The sequence below is a fragment of the Oncorhynchus tshawytscha genome, linkage group LG34 (assembly GCF_018296145.1).
Source record: "Oncorhynchus tshawytscha isolate Ot180627B linkage group LG34, Otsh_v2.0, whole genome shotgun sequence".
NCBI lineage: Eukaryota > Metazoa > Chordata > Actinopteri > Salmoniformes > Salmonidae > Oncorhynchus > Oncorhynchus tshawytscha.
In genome coordinates this window covers 15,223,002-15,238,003 of record NC_056462.1, presented here as the reverse complement: position 1 = coordinate 15,238,003, position 15,002 = coordinate 15,223,002, and the positions used below count along the sequence as shown (strand labels likewise).

General features: G+C 42.7%; 1 protein-coding gene across 6 annotated transcripts in view; it reads right to left on the bottom strand.

The window, feature by feature from the left end:
- si:dkey-27h10.2 overlaps positions 1-15,002 on the bottom strand; it is a 31,679-nt gene that overhangs the window by 12,935 nt on the left and 3,742 nt on the right. For 3 of the 6 annotated variants that reach the window (XM_024402980.2, XM_024402977.2, XM_024402978.2), the window contains exons 8-9: positions 6,015-6,236; positions 4,821-4,945 (exon numbers count right to left, since the gene is read on the bottom strand). In XM_024402980.2, the coding sequence (XP_024258748.2) occupies positions 4,860-4,945; positions 6,015-6,236 (308 nt within the window). In that variant the 3' untranslated portion in view covers positions 4,821-4,859. The remainder of the gene's footprint in view (positions 1-4,820; positions 4,946-6,014; positions 6,237-15,002) is intronic. The other 3 variants (XM_042311989.1, XM_024402981.2, XM_024402979.2) reach the window with 2 other exon arrangements.

Genomic DNA, 15,002 nt, shown 5'->3' with positions numbered 1-15,002 from the left:
CGGCTCAAAAATAATGGCTGGAATGGAGTCAATGGAATGGTATCGAACACGTGGTTTCCATGTGGTTTATACCATTCCAATGACTCATTCCAGCCATTACTATGAGCCGTCCTCCCCTCAGCAGCCTCCAGTGACTTCAATGCAGGAGGGGACCCAGGCCAGTGTGTGTGTGTGTGTGTGTGTGTGTGTGTGTGTGTGTGTGTGTGTGTGTGTGTGTGTGTGTGTGTGTGTGTGTGTGTGTGTGTGTGTGTGTGTGTGAGAGAGAGAGTGTTTGCGGAGCCCAGCCAGCATAGGGCATGTCTGAAGGCCTTTAACTCATTATCTGAGCATCAAAGGGAACCTTTACTCTGCATCTCTCAACACACTGGCTGAGTAGAAACACGGAGACAGGGAGGCAATTCAAGACCTTCTGTGTAGCGCTGGTTTAAATAAGTAGGGCACAAGGGATTAAAGAAGGGGTGTACGGAATGTTGAGGGTAATGGCTTTACAAAATGAGATGTGGGGTGTCGTTTGACAGTGTTGTGTGATAAACAATGACTATGAAGATGCTCATTATGTGGTCTTTCAGTCAGTAATGGAATTTAGGGATTACAAGTTGACATCAGGTCAGGAATTCATGTCAAACCAGATGCATGCATTTCATGATCAAAGAAATGTGTTTTGACAGAACATTAGCTAACAGTAACATCCAGAGGCTGTATATAACAGTATCACATTAAAAAAACTAGACGCCAGAGATGCCATTTTGTCATAGGGCTTTTGGGACCCTCAGACAGTTAAGTACCATCAACACTGAAACCTGACTCCACGCTCTCCACCTTCAAACTTCGTCACAGGCAGCAGTCAACCACTAACACAAACGTGTGTGTTTTAATCTCATTCAAACACAATAAGTGTTTAATTTCATGGCTATATACTGTATTAACTAGGTAATTGTCAGAGTAGAGGACTACTCGTGCTATGTGAGCCACACAATATGACCTAATACTAATCTAATCTAATATAACATTAGAAATATCAGTCTGCAGATACATGCAGCTGTTGTCATATTACACAACCTGAGCTGGTCTATTGTTGAATGATTCTCAGTGTGGAGCCCTGCACAATGTCTAACTCAGTTGGTGAGCCAGGGCAGAGAGTACACTGCTTCTGTAATGGTTTGGGGTATCAAGCTTGTCTGATGAGTAGCTGCCTGAGGCCTGAAGACTTGTGTTAGCTCCCCAAGCAAATGCTTAGGCTTTTAGCTTAGTGGGCTAACATTGTTGTGTTGCGCAGGACACAAGAGGCAGATTTGGAATCAGCTGACACCAGGTGTTTCTGTCCAGTGTGTGTGTGTGTGTGTGTGTGTGTGTGTGTGTAAGGGGCATTTCCAGCCTGCGTTTCCACTAGTCCATCCCTGTGATAAAACATCAAGACAGTCAGGTGACATGACAGAGCCCTGTCATCTCCATCGCCACATCAAAACACACATGCAGGAAACGCCACCCAGCAGCACCCAGCCACTGTTATTACTGAGCCCAGGCCCCCTCTCACACTGCCATAGAGCCATTGGGACGTCCAAAATGGTGGTCTCAAACCCCAAAATGGAGGTCTGGTTTCTTTTTTATTACTGGGGACAGCATTGCCACTACATAAACAAGAACCATATTTATTTTGGAGCCGATGAATGACAAATATATCTAAGCAAAGTTAGTAGACCTGTTCATAAGCACATGAGATATAATCTGACCCTTGACCTCTGAGTCTTACACAGCCTTGCCCTGTCTTTGAACCTGTGTGTCCAATCACATCGAACAAAAACCCCTCTCAAACAATAAAATACCCCACACTAATTACTAGCTAGGCTTGTCCACATTTTCTCCACTCTCTCTCTGGACCGAAGGTCTATTCCAGTCAAATTTATGATAACCCCCGTGAGCTGACGGCATGAAAGCAAACCCGATTAGAAAATAACACAGCCGGCCTAACCAGCTAATTATGCTGTTTCATGAGCTGTCAGGTCATGTCCATTATCTCCCCTGGATGGGGGAGACAAGAGACCTTTCAAGTTCAGGCTTTCCAGCTTGTTCATCACTACCTAAACCAGGTGGAAGGAAGAAAGGACTGGTTGTTTCTTGCTTTTCTCTTTCTTTCCTTTTTATGTCTCCTTCAAGGTCGATTCATTCTGGTTTCTTTGCATGTAAAGCACAAAATAGACCGCTTTTGTTATTGTTTATGAGCAAGGCCCAGCTTGCCTTCCAAGAAGGGCATTTTCTCCTCATGCTAAATGTGAAATCCACCGCTGAAGCAGCTGTATCATCCAGTCGTTTCCACTGTATTGAGAATATAGAGTTAATAACTACAATTCAACAGTGAGAATAATAGGCTACACTCTTAGAAAAAAGGTGCTATCTAGAACCTAAAAGGGTTCTTCGGCTGTCCCCATATAGGACAGGGGTGTCAAACTCATTCCATAGAGGGCCTAGTGTCTGCTGGTTTTCCTTTCAATTAAGACCTAGACAACCAGGTTGACATTAATTCATCAATTAAGTACAAAGGAGGAGCGAAAATCCTTGGGCCTCCGTGGAATGAGTTTGACACGTGCCATAGGAGAACCCTTTGAAGAACCCTTTTGGGTTCCATGTAGAATGTTTCCACAAAGGGTTTTTACATGGAACTCAAAAGGGTTCTACATTAAATCACAATGAGTTCACAATGAGTTCTACCTGAAATCAAAAAGTGTTCAACCTGGAACCAAAAAGGGTTCTCCTAACGATTCTGTTAAATACATATGTAAATAAATCACATGAAATGGATCCTGGGACAATGAGGTGCATGGGGCCTTGTGTACTGTAAAATACTCTGAACCAATGTAGTAATTTCTTCAGAGAGTGGCTCTGTCTGAACCAATTATCCAATCCTCTAATGAACTAATTATGGCAGCCTGAAGGCAATGATTGTAATTATATACACAGCCACAGCATAGCCACCTTACTTGAAGCTAGCAAGACTTTCTCTCACGTTTTCCCCTACCTTAAAGACTGAGATTGGAGACATGTCAGTCGTCTTTAAGAATGACTATGGTTACACTGCATATTAGTGTACATGCATAGTGTACACATGCATACCTGCATTATTAAAACATACAAATGCTCATAAAAATGTATCCATTAATCCACTGCCTCTATTCTCCCCCTACTGACCCTCATTCCTGCTCAAACCATCCTGGAGGGGGGAGAGTGAGAGAAAGAAGAAATAAAGGAAGAGAGAGGGAGAAAAAGGGGAGACCCTGACTATCCTCCCCCCCGGGATGGAGCAACGGGCTGCCTTACAAATCCCCACGCTTCTTATCCAGCCTTTCCTAAATACCCAAAAAGGACAGGTTTGTCAGTGGTGCTAGGCAGTAGCCTTCTCTTCTAATTGCACTCTCCTACATGACCAAATTCATTCTGCTGTAAATGTAGTTTTATGAGACCTAATTCATTCTGCTGTAAATGTAGTTTTATGAGACCTAATTCATTCTGCTGTAAATGTAGTTTTATGAGACCTAATTCATTCTGCTGTAAATGTAGTTTTATGAGACCTAATTCATTCTGCTGTAAATGTAGTTTTATGAGGGATGGTCACGAGACATCTTTCTACATTATGTGATTCTACTATACTGTATGAGGAAATGTCAACACTACACGTCATCTTAAGGGTCACGCAAAAACGCAGGCCAAGCAAAACAACTGACTGAGCGATCGAGAAAGAGGGGAGGAAGAGAGGGGTGAGAAAAAGTGAGGGACTGACAACCCCTGATGGACGTGAGATAACAGGGATTTCTGGGGGTCTGCTTTTTTGTGAAATTCGACGTGACCTGTGACTGTTAACACGTTGCGTCTCGGCGGCGGGCCTAAGATCTGGGCCTATCATCGGCTGCTAAGAGCAGTGGGTTTCTCAGGTCTTCCGGGTCCAGGCCCTGTGGCGGCAGGCTTCAGAGAGAAGAGGCACAGGTGCAGGGGGCTATAATTAGAACTTCCTGTCTGGCTGACTGGCTAGCTGACTGGCTGAGAGGACCCAAGCTGCTGGGGTCTGTCTGAGGAATCTCGCTGGAGTGCCTGATCGAAATGAGATAAGAGGCAGAGTTATGAGCAGAACAACTGTATGAGAGAGGATGAGTGGAAATCGGAAATGCATTGTTTAGCGGCAAGTGGGCAAGGAGATCTTGAAGAGGGTTGGGAGCTGTTTGGTAGAATGTGAAAGATATTTGATGTGCAAGTTGTGGTCGTTTCCTTCTAACTGCATGACTTGTTCTTGTAGAGGCTAAACGACCTCTGTCCAATAAATAAGTTTTACAATTGCAGAGGTATAACAAATACGCCTACATGTGTCCCTCTCACTCAACCTGGAGCCTATATAAATCCTCCCTACACCAAAAATTCAACTTTGATATATGCTGCAATATCTTATATCTGCAACTCAATGGAGAGTTGAGTCCAGATGCATCAACCACAAACATCCCTTCAAGGAATATATATATATTATATATACATATATATATATATATATCAATGTGGATTAGCCTCGTCAAGAAGACTTATGAAGATGGGAACCCATAATCTAATGCAGACTGATAGATAATGACCAGCGGTACCGGTAGATTGGTGGTTATGACGTCCTATTTATACTGCAATGTTAATTCAGGGAGACCGGTTCAGTAACATATCTGGCACTTCCAGCAGAAGTCGTTTGCGGCCTGCTGACCTGGCTGGTAGGGAGGGGGGGCTGATCCGTTTACTAACACCTGAGCTGGGGAAGTAGTTCAGCAGCTGCAGGGGGGGGTCCGATGGGGGCTTACCGTGGTTGTGAAGGGGCTGCAGATAAAGGAGGATCTCTTTTAGGCCGGGTTGTCCAGAGGAACCTCAGAGAAGCTGCTGGTCATGGCCCGTCCTGAGAAAGTGTGTGAGAGAGAGAAGAAAGTGTCTGAGAGAGAAAAAAATGTGAAGAGAAACAAAATAATGAGGAGACAGGGCATAGATGAAGTGATGACCGTGGGGAGTTTTAACCCTAGATCTATGGCTACATTTCCCCTGCTAATGGTTACTGAAGGATGCTTGAGTAATGGCAGCAGACCTACAGTCAGGATCCCTGCCAAAGTAGAACATTCAATACTAATGCGATGGTAGAACATGTGTTCTGAATCATATACTGTAGAACCATCTGACAGTAGTGGGACTAAACAATGGAATCCTACAGCCATCCTTACGAGTGACCCTACAGCCACAGTTTACAAATGTTTCATGCATTTTTGTACTGCTGGAACGGCTGAAAGGACAACTGGCGTTCTCTCTTGGTTTGAGCTCTGCGACATGTCTTAGTAAAGGGGAAGGGTCATAGACACATCTGCTGCTAACCACTGCCTTTCACTTGCCATGGCTTGACCATATAGTGATGCTTTCCATCGGTTTTGACCAGACATTCAAAACTGACTCAAGTGTCCCCAGTGTGCGTTCATTTATGTTCCACTGCTGCGAGGAACGACACCGCTATTAGAGCCCAACTGAATGTTGCTTTAGAAAACGACAGCTTGAACTAACTGTCGTGTTGAGTTGTTGGTTCAGTCTTCACCACCCAATTATAGAAGAATCCTTCACACTGAGATATGGACATAGTCTGGGAGTTGTGGTGCTATCACCATGCTGTGTTAATTACATTCTCCGCAGGAGAGGAATGTTCAAGGCATAGTAGAACACTTCTGTTCAACATTGTATCCCTGAGTCAATTACAGAGAAAGAGGAAGTGGATAAACCAATCTGTCTCGTTGTGTTTTCAAATGACGCAAAGAAGCGAAAAGAGAGGTGTGATTTGTTTAGGCCAGTTTTTTTAAACAGCGAGGAACAGTTTTCAATTAACGGCATCAATAGACATCGATACCATGACGTTAGAAGAAGATGTATACAAATGTTCAACGGAAATGTGTCTTCTTCACCCCCAGCCGTCAGAAAGACACACATACACACAGAGGTTGTAGCAGATATTGAACTATACCAACCTCTTGGAGTTGTTGAAGCGATCCTGGCGGTGATGCTGGTGTTGTTGTTGTTGTTGTTCTTGTTGGCCTCCACTGACTCCATTGAGGTCTTATTGGAGACAGTGTTCTCGTCATCAGTCTCCCCCGCTGGGGCCTCAGGGGCCACATCTCCAGGAGCCCCATCATCAGGTTCGTCCACAGGGCTGGCAGGAGGTGGGTAGTCAGAGATTTTTTCACTATCTGCTGCAGAGAGAGTACAGAGTTTAATCATGTCAATGTCTTAGCATACTATAGTCAAATTATACACACAATATCTCTGAAGAGCTTGCCACAGCACATTTCAACACATCCATTAATGCATATACCTGTATTTAACACATGTTCACCCAAATTCCGGCTAAGAAAGGCATATTTACTTTGCTCTGCAAGACTGTGCTTTGTCATTACCCCTAAGCATTAATATAATGATAGCATTTCCTATCTGAGTCTCCTGGCCGGCAGTGTTTCTCTTTCTGTTCCTACAAGAATGTTTCTGCCCACTTTGACTGTTGGGGGATTTCTTCTCTACTGAACCAGCTGATCCAGGCCCAAGCCTCTGGTTGGTCGCCTAATGAGGTCCTGATTACTGACCGGGCCTTGCTGGGAGAGCAGCACCACACAGCTGGTTAAGAGCTGTGGGAAAGTATGGCCGCCTCATTATTATCTTACCCAAGGTGGGGGGACTGAGGGGGATGGTGGGGACAAGGGTACTACGAGGCTGGGGAGGGGGAGGGGAACACCACTGCTGTTCTGGACATATCTGCAGCATTATTCAGATCTGTAAACCGCTATTTGTTAAGCACCATTGCTACCTCTTGTGAGGACAGACGCCGGGAGACCAGAAGCAAGTACAGGGAGTGAATATTTAATAGATAACAGACATGAAACAAAACACAGACAGCGTCTGGACAAGGGAAACATAACATTATTGCTGACACAGGGATCAAACTGCGGCTATGGAACCCTGACCTGTTCACCGGATGTTCTACCTGTCCCAGACCTGCTGTTTTCAACTCTCTAGAGACAACAGGAGTGATAGAGATACTCTGAATGATCGGCTATGAAAAGCCAACTGACATTTACTCCTGAGGTGCTGACCTGTTGCACCCTCGACAACCACCGTGATCGTTATCATTTGACCCTGCTGGTCATCGATGAACATTTGAAAATCTTGGCCATGTTCTGTTAAAATCTCCACCCGGCACAGCCAAAAGAGGACTGGCCACCCCTCATGGTCTGGTTCCTCTCTAGGTTTCTTCCTAGGTTCTGGCCTTTCTAGGGAGTTGTTCCTAGCCACCGTGCTTCTACACCTTGCTTGCTGTTTGGGGTTTTAGGCTGGGTTTCTGTACAGCACTTTGTGACATCAGCTGATGTAAGAAGGGCTTTATAAATACATTTGATTGGATTTGATTGAATATATAGATAGGAGGCAATCAATAAAGTGATGGAGTCCAGGTGAGTCCAATGAAGCGCTGATGCCCGTAACGATGGTGACAGGCGTGCGTAATGATGGGCAGCTTGGCGCCCTCGAGTGCCAGAGAGGGGGAGCGGGAGCGGGTGTGACACCTCTGGCTACTGTGTGTGTGTACATGTTTTCCTACCATATCAGGACCACAATGTCCTTTTCATGTCCTGAATTTGTTCAAATCCTATTTTTGGCTTAAGGGTTAGGTTTCGGGACTGGGGTTAAGGTTAGGTTTAGGAAAATAGGATTTTGAACGGGAATACATTTTTACCCCTCAAAATGTCCTGAAAATGCACTCAGTGGCTGGTTGCTAAAGCTAATCCCCGTCATTAGTTCAGTTTCTTCCAGGCCCCCGACACGCTAATATACTGTCCAAGAGAATGTGGGAATGGAGAGTGAGATCTGTAATTAGCCTTGATGAGAGCTAAAATCAGTCTCTGGGACCAGACTCCATAATTGAGAAAATAAAGTGTCAAGGTCGGTCGCCGGAGCAGTTGGTAGAGATTAAGGTTGTTTCAAGTCATCCCTCACAGCTGGAGCCAAAGCTAAGAGTGAGAGAGTGACAGGCAGAGGTACAAGTTGAGAGTAATTAGAGGCTAAGGTATTGCTCTGCATGCTAGCAAGAATTAATGATAATGTTAGGGTTTTTCATAGTTTGTCAAATATGGTTACAAATATATACAGTACCAGTCAAAAGTTTGGACACACCTACTCAATCAAGTATTTTTCTTTATTTTTTACTATTTTCTACATTGTAGAATAATAGTGGAGACATCGAAACTATGAAATAACACATGGAATCATGTAGTAACCAAAACAGGTGTTATATGTTTTGATTTGTTTATTATTTATATATTTGTTTATATATTTGAGATTCAAAGTGTGCTTCAAAGTAGCCCTTTGCCTTGAAGACAGCTTTGCACACTCTTAGCATTCTCTCAACCAGCTTCATGAGGTAGTCACCTGGAATGCATTTCAATTAACAGGTGTGCCTTAAAAGTTTATTTGTCGAATTTCTTTCCTTAATGCAGTTGAGCCAATCAGTTGTGCTGTGACAAGGTAGGGGTGGTATAGAGAAGATAGCCCTATTTGGTTAAAGACCAAGTCCATGTTATGACAAGAACAGCTCAAACAAGCAAAGAGAAATGACAGTCCATCATTACTTTAAGACATTAAGGTCAGTCAATGCGGAAAATGTCAAGAACTTTTCTACAAGTGCAGTCGCAAAAACCTTCAAGCGCTACGATGAAACGGGCTCTCATGAGGACCGCCACAGGAAAGGAAGACCCAGAGTTAGGATAAGTTCATTAGAGTTACCAGCCTCAGAAATTTCAGCCCAAAAAATTCCTCAGAGTTCAAGTCAGACACATCTCAAAATCAACTGTTCAGAGGAGACTGAGTGAATCAGGCCTTCATGGTCGAATTGCTAAAAAAACAACAGAAAAAAACACTACTAAAAAGGACAATAAGAAGAGATTTGTAATAAAAAGATAAAAAAGAAGAGATTTGCTTGGACCAAGAAACACAAGCAATGGTCATTAGACCAGTGGAAATCTGTCCTTTGGTCTGATGAGTCCACGTGCAATTTCTGGTTCTAACGGTGTCTTTGTGAGACGCAGAGTAGGTGAACGGATGATCTCTGAATGTGTGGTTCCCACCATGAAGCATGGAAGAGGAGGTGTGATGGTGTGGGGGTGCTTTGCTGGTGACAATGCCGGTAATTTATATATAATTCAAGGCACACTTAACCAACAAGGCTACCACAGCATTTGCAGCAATACGCCAATCCCATTTGGTTTGCGCTTAGTGGGATTATCATTTGTTTTTCAACAGGACAATGACCCAACACACCTCCAGGCTGTGTAAGGGCTATTTGACCAAGAAGGAGAGTGACGGAGTGCTGCATCAGATGACCTGGCGTCCACAGTCACCCGACCGCAACCCAATTGAGATCGTTTGGGGTGAGTTGGACCGCAGAGTGAAGAAAAAGCAGCCAACAAGTGCTCGGCATATGTGGGAACTCCTTCAAGACGGTTGGAAAAGCATTCCAGGTAAAGCTGGTTGAGAGAATGCCAAGAGTGTGCAAAGCTGTCATCAAGGCAAAGGGTGGCTACTTTGAAGAATCTCAAATATATTTTGATTACTACATGATTCCCTGTGTGTTATTTTATAGTGTTGATGTTTTCACTATTATTCTACAATGTAGAAAATAGTACAAATAAAATAAAAACCCTTGAATGAGTAGGTGTTCTAAAACTTTTGACCAGTAGAGTGTGTGTGTGTGTGTGTGTGTGTGTGTGTGTGTGTGTGTGTGTGTGTGTGTGTGTGTGTGTGTGTGTGTGTGTACTTCCGCAAGCAGAGAACTCTTGAAAACAAGAATAGCAAAGTTGACCCTTTTTCTGCAGAGAACATATCTCCCTAAACAAGAGGTTCTTACAACATCATACCAAGTACGTAGTAACGCAATCTAACCCTTACATCATTGTACTGAAAAACAACCCTACAAAGTGGAAGTCGACCAAATCGATCAGGACATGTAGGACATTTTGGTCAAGCAAAACTATAAAAAGGAACACAAATACATAAAGGACCGACAATAACCAAAATATTTCAAAAGGGCTTTCTCTCCACACCTCTAGTAAAGGAGACGGACTGCACTGCAAGGATCTTGACACCCGTAAAGACCATAGAGAGGTTAAGAAATAGAGACCATGTCTAATTGTGTATCTGTGTGTCTTTGTGTTTTGGTGTGTGCATGCGTAATTCATTCTAAAAGAAGTTCAACTGTTCTCATTACTCTTTCATACATATAAGATCCTTTCCATTGTGTCCATCTCAAACCCAGTCCTAGTGACAGTTGTCGATCATTTTTAACAGACTGACTTTACAGTCATGGGGCAGCAGTATGCTTTCACAACAGTGGAATTCACACCTCTCCAGGCCATGGTTTCATTTGTTTGACTTATATCCCTTTTAGAAAGAGCACAGAAAAAAGTAAAGGTGAAAGGTCATGGCCGGGAGAACTTCAAAAGAAGCAGACGTCTGTCGCTACTGAGCTGCATCAAAACAGTAGTAACACATGATGCCAGTGCAACGTCTTGAGTTGATGATTTAAAGAAAGGAGAGGAAAAAACTACTTGAGGTAGTTACTTTTAAAAGAGCCAATCAAAACTGACCCATTCCACAAAGTGTGACCCAGGGCGAAGAGAGAAAGACAGGCTGAGACATGTCCACAACAGTCACAAAGCCTGGGAAGACCTCTGAGAGAAATAAGAATTCAACCACTTTCCACCTAAATGGAAAGTTATGTCAAAGGGAAGGGCTATCAGATTGAGAATAAATGAAAACAGCTAATGCTGCATGGTGTTCTCTTCTCTTACTATAACGGTTGATGTTTCCATTATTTCACTGTGTGTGTTTTATTACACAGGTGTCTGATGCCTGACATCCAGGATTCTTTAGCAGGGTTCTACAGTGCCACCATTTTTCTCGCATGTGTGACAAAACATTTTGCTGTGCGACCTGGACTTGTCATTTAGGAACACCAGTGCACATATTTTAAAAAAATGTATAATTCAAGCTTTAATATTTCTCATTGTGCTCCTAAATGTTCTTGGGTGCGCTCGCCTAGATTTTTCAACATAGGTGCACACGTGCTCCTACTAAAAAAAAAAGTCTGCGTAAAGCCATCCCTATTTAGTACATAAACATGTTTACTGTGCAGATAAGATGGGGTTGACGACAATACACTTGTTTGACAAGATAGCACTCTGGTAAAAGAGGATATGGTCGTCCACAACCAGCTGAGCAGCATATTAGAGCTATGGGATTTTCTGACACAAAACCTGTCACTATTTTGAAATGTCCTCTGTTTAAAGCACTGAGACCAATAGACCACAGTATAAAAGGTCATGTCTTATAAACACAAGAACATATTAAAGGTGGAGTTACATATCAATCAGAGACCAATGAACAACTCGCTCTGTGCTTTGACTCTCCTGTTCATTCTCTAGGGTTTTGTTTCCATCCAGTGGCGAACGTTGGTACTGCACCTCACCACAAAGATGACATTACACAGAGTAGGTTGGGTGCTGTCATTCAATGGCGCAAGACGGGACATTCCATTTTCTAGTGTCTCTTATATTACATTCAACAGATTGAAAGCACTGAAAAGCTAATCATTTGATGTTTTGTAAAAGTCCCAAATGAGTAAACCCTTCCTATCTGGCAGGCAAGCTCGGTCAAATGCTTAACGCTTAACGTTTTTGGCAAGAAAACGAATACTGTTTGAACCCAGGTCTGCTGCATAGAGGTCAGTCTCCCCCTTATCTGGAGGTTATCACACTGAGATCAGACTGAAGTCACACACAGACATACACGTGTCATACAGTCTATTCTCGCATATCAACCTCCATGAGTCATGCGGCTCTGTTATTCAAAGTATGATCTGACACCAGGCAGAGTTAGCCTGGGGCGTGAGAAAACATTTTACAAATCAAACGTGTTATGGATGGTGACCACGGTGTCACAAAGGAGTGGGCAATGAGAGCTGACCCACTAGGCAGTTCAACATCTAGTTTTGATTTACAGTGCATTTGGTTGAGTTGTTAATTAATTAACGTGTATTCAATGTGACAAAAAAATGTCACCATCTCATTGGATTTAGGTTAAAAAGTAAGGAGAAAAAAATATGAAAATCCCTAACATTGACGACTTCTTTCAAATCCAATCAGTTTTCTAAGTTGATTCAATCAGTTTTTCCACTTGGAAACAATGTTGATTCAACCAGTTCTGCCCAGTGGGGAAGCTCTTATCTAAACAATGTATAGTCATGACCGAAATTGGCACCCTTGCTAAAGATGAGAAAAAAGACTGTATAAATAACACAAATACTGAGATACAGTGGGGCAAAAAAGTATTTAGTCAGCCACCAATTGTGCAAGTTTTCCCACTTAAAAAGACTTCAACTATGACAGACAAAATGAGAAAACAAATCCAGAAAATGTTTAATGAATTTATTTGCAAATTATGGTGGAAAATAAGTATTTGGTCAATAACAAAAGTTTCTCAATACTTTGTTATATACCCTTTGTTGGCAATGACAGAGGTCAAACGTTTTCTGTAAGTCTTCACAAGGTTTTCACACACTGTTGCTGGTATTTTGGCCCATTCCTCCATGCAGATCTCCTCTAGAGCAGTGATGTTTTGGGGCTGTTGCTGGGCAACACAGACTTTCAACTCCCTCCACAGATGTTCTATGGGGTTGAGATCTGGAGACTGGCTAGGCCACTCCAGGACCTTGAAATGCTTCTTACGAAGCCACTCCTTCGTTGCCCGGGCGGTGTGTTTGGGATCATTGTCATGCTGAAAGACCAAGCCACGTTTCATCTTCAATGCCCTTGCTGATGGAAGGAGGTTTTTACTCAAAATCTCACGATACATGGCCCCATTCATTCTTTCCTTTACACGGATCAGTCGTCCTGGTCCCTTTGTAGAAAAACAGCCCCAAAGCATGATGTTTCCACCCCCATGCTTCACAGTAGGTATGGTGTTCTTTGGATGCAACTCTGCATTCTTTGTCCTCCAAACACAACGAGTTGAGTTTTTACCAAAAGGTTCTATTTTGGTTTCATCTGACCATATGACATTCTCCCAATCTTCTTCTGGATCATCCAAATGCTCTCTAGCAAACTTCAGATGGGCCTTGACATGTACTGGCTTAAGCAGGGGGACACGTCTGGCACTGCAGGATTTGAGTCCCTGGTGGCGTAGTGTGTTACTGATGGTAGGCTTTGTTACTTTGGTCCCAGCTCTCTGCAGGTCATTCACTAGGTCCCCCCGTGTGGTTCTGGGATTTTTGCTCACCTTTCTTGTGATCGTTTTGACCGCACGGGGTGAGATCTTGCGTGGAGCCCCAGGTCGAGGGAGATTATCAGTGGTCTTGTATGTCTTCCATTTCCTAATAATTGCTCCCACAGTTGATTTCTTCAAACCAAGCTGCTTACCTATTGCAGATTCAGTCTTCCCAGCCTGGTGCAGGTCTACAATTTTGTTTCTGGTGTCCTTTGACAGCTCTTTGGTCTTTGCCATAGTGGAGTTTGGAGTGTGACTGTTTGAGGTTGTGGACAGGTGTCTTTTATACTGATAACAAGTTCAAACAGGTGCCATTAATACAGGTAATGAGTGGAGGACAGAGGAGCCTCTTAAAGAAGAAGTTACAGTTCTGTGAGAGCCAGAAATCTTGCTTGTTTGTAGGTGACCAAATACTTATTTTCCACCATAATTAGCAAATAAATTCATAAAAAATCCTACAATGTGATTTTCTGGATTTTTTTTCTTCTCATTTTGTCTGTCATAGTTGAAGTGTACCTATGATGAAAATTACAGGCCTCTCTCATCATTTTAAGTGGGAAAACTTGCACAATTGGTGGCTGACTAAATACTTTTTTGCCCCACTGTATATTGTATGTTCAACATTTTGGGGAAATTATATTATTTTATATTAATACAATTGCTCACAGAAAAAATATTTTGTTGAACAAGTAATTTAAAAAAAAGATGGGTATCAAAATGATTGAAAGTCCAGAGATGGGATGGCTACCACAAATGTTTTATTTTGTGGCCAACTAACCATTTTTTTGTGGATTTTGATGTATTCTTGAGTCCATTCTCTTGCTGGAAGATCCACTTGCGGCCAAGTTTCAGCCTCCTGGCAGCAGCAATCAGGTTTTTGGCAAAGATGTACTGTAACTTTGGGCTCCCAGGTGGCGCAGTGGTCTAAGGCACTGCATCTCAGTGCTGGAGGCACTACAGACACCCAGGTGGTGACCCCAGGATGCAACCAAGTTCGGTAATTCTCCAACGATGACCCTTGGTCTTTTCTTTGCCTAACCATCTTCCTCACTGTGATTGGGACAGGTTACACTCGGGTCTTCTACCAGACATGCTAACCGCTGTTTCAGTGGTTTTAAACTTTGTAAATGTTGCCCAGTAGTTTCCTTTTCCCCATTGTGATGGATGACAAATGGATTTTTACATGTGTGTTACCTAATTTTTACCCCAGTGAAACAGGAAGTCATGAAAGGCCACAATACAGTTCTTTAAATGATGCATTTTGTGTCACCATGAATAAGTGGCCAGGGACACTTTTCTTCAGGGGGAGTTGTGATATGCAAAAAAACACATGTGTGTAACAGGACAAATATCTTCAAAACTTGACTGCTTAACATGCAAAACATTTTGGGACTGTATCAACATTGGACTAATGAAAAAACAAAACCAGAGTTCCCCTTTAAACTGAGATGAATAAAAAATATATATACTAAGTTACTGCTGATTCAATTTTGTTTGATTTTATTTATAAGAATCTTTAGGGGTGCTGATCATATTGATCTTTTTAAAAATGTGTTTTATTACTTGTTCAACAAATCATTTTTCTGTGAGCAGTTGTATTAGTAATATAATGTTCCCATACATTGGCCAGGTCGCAGTTGTAAATGCAATTT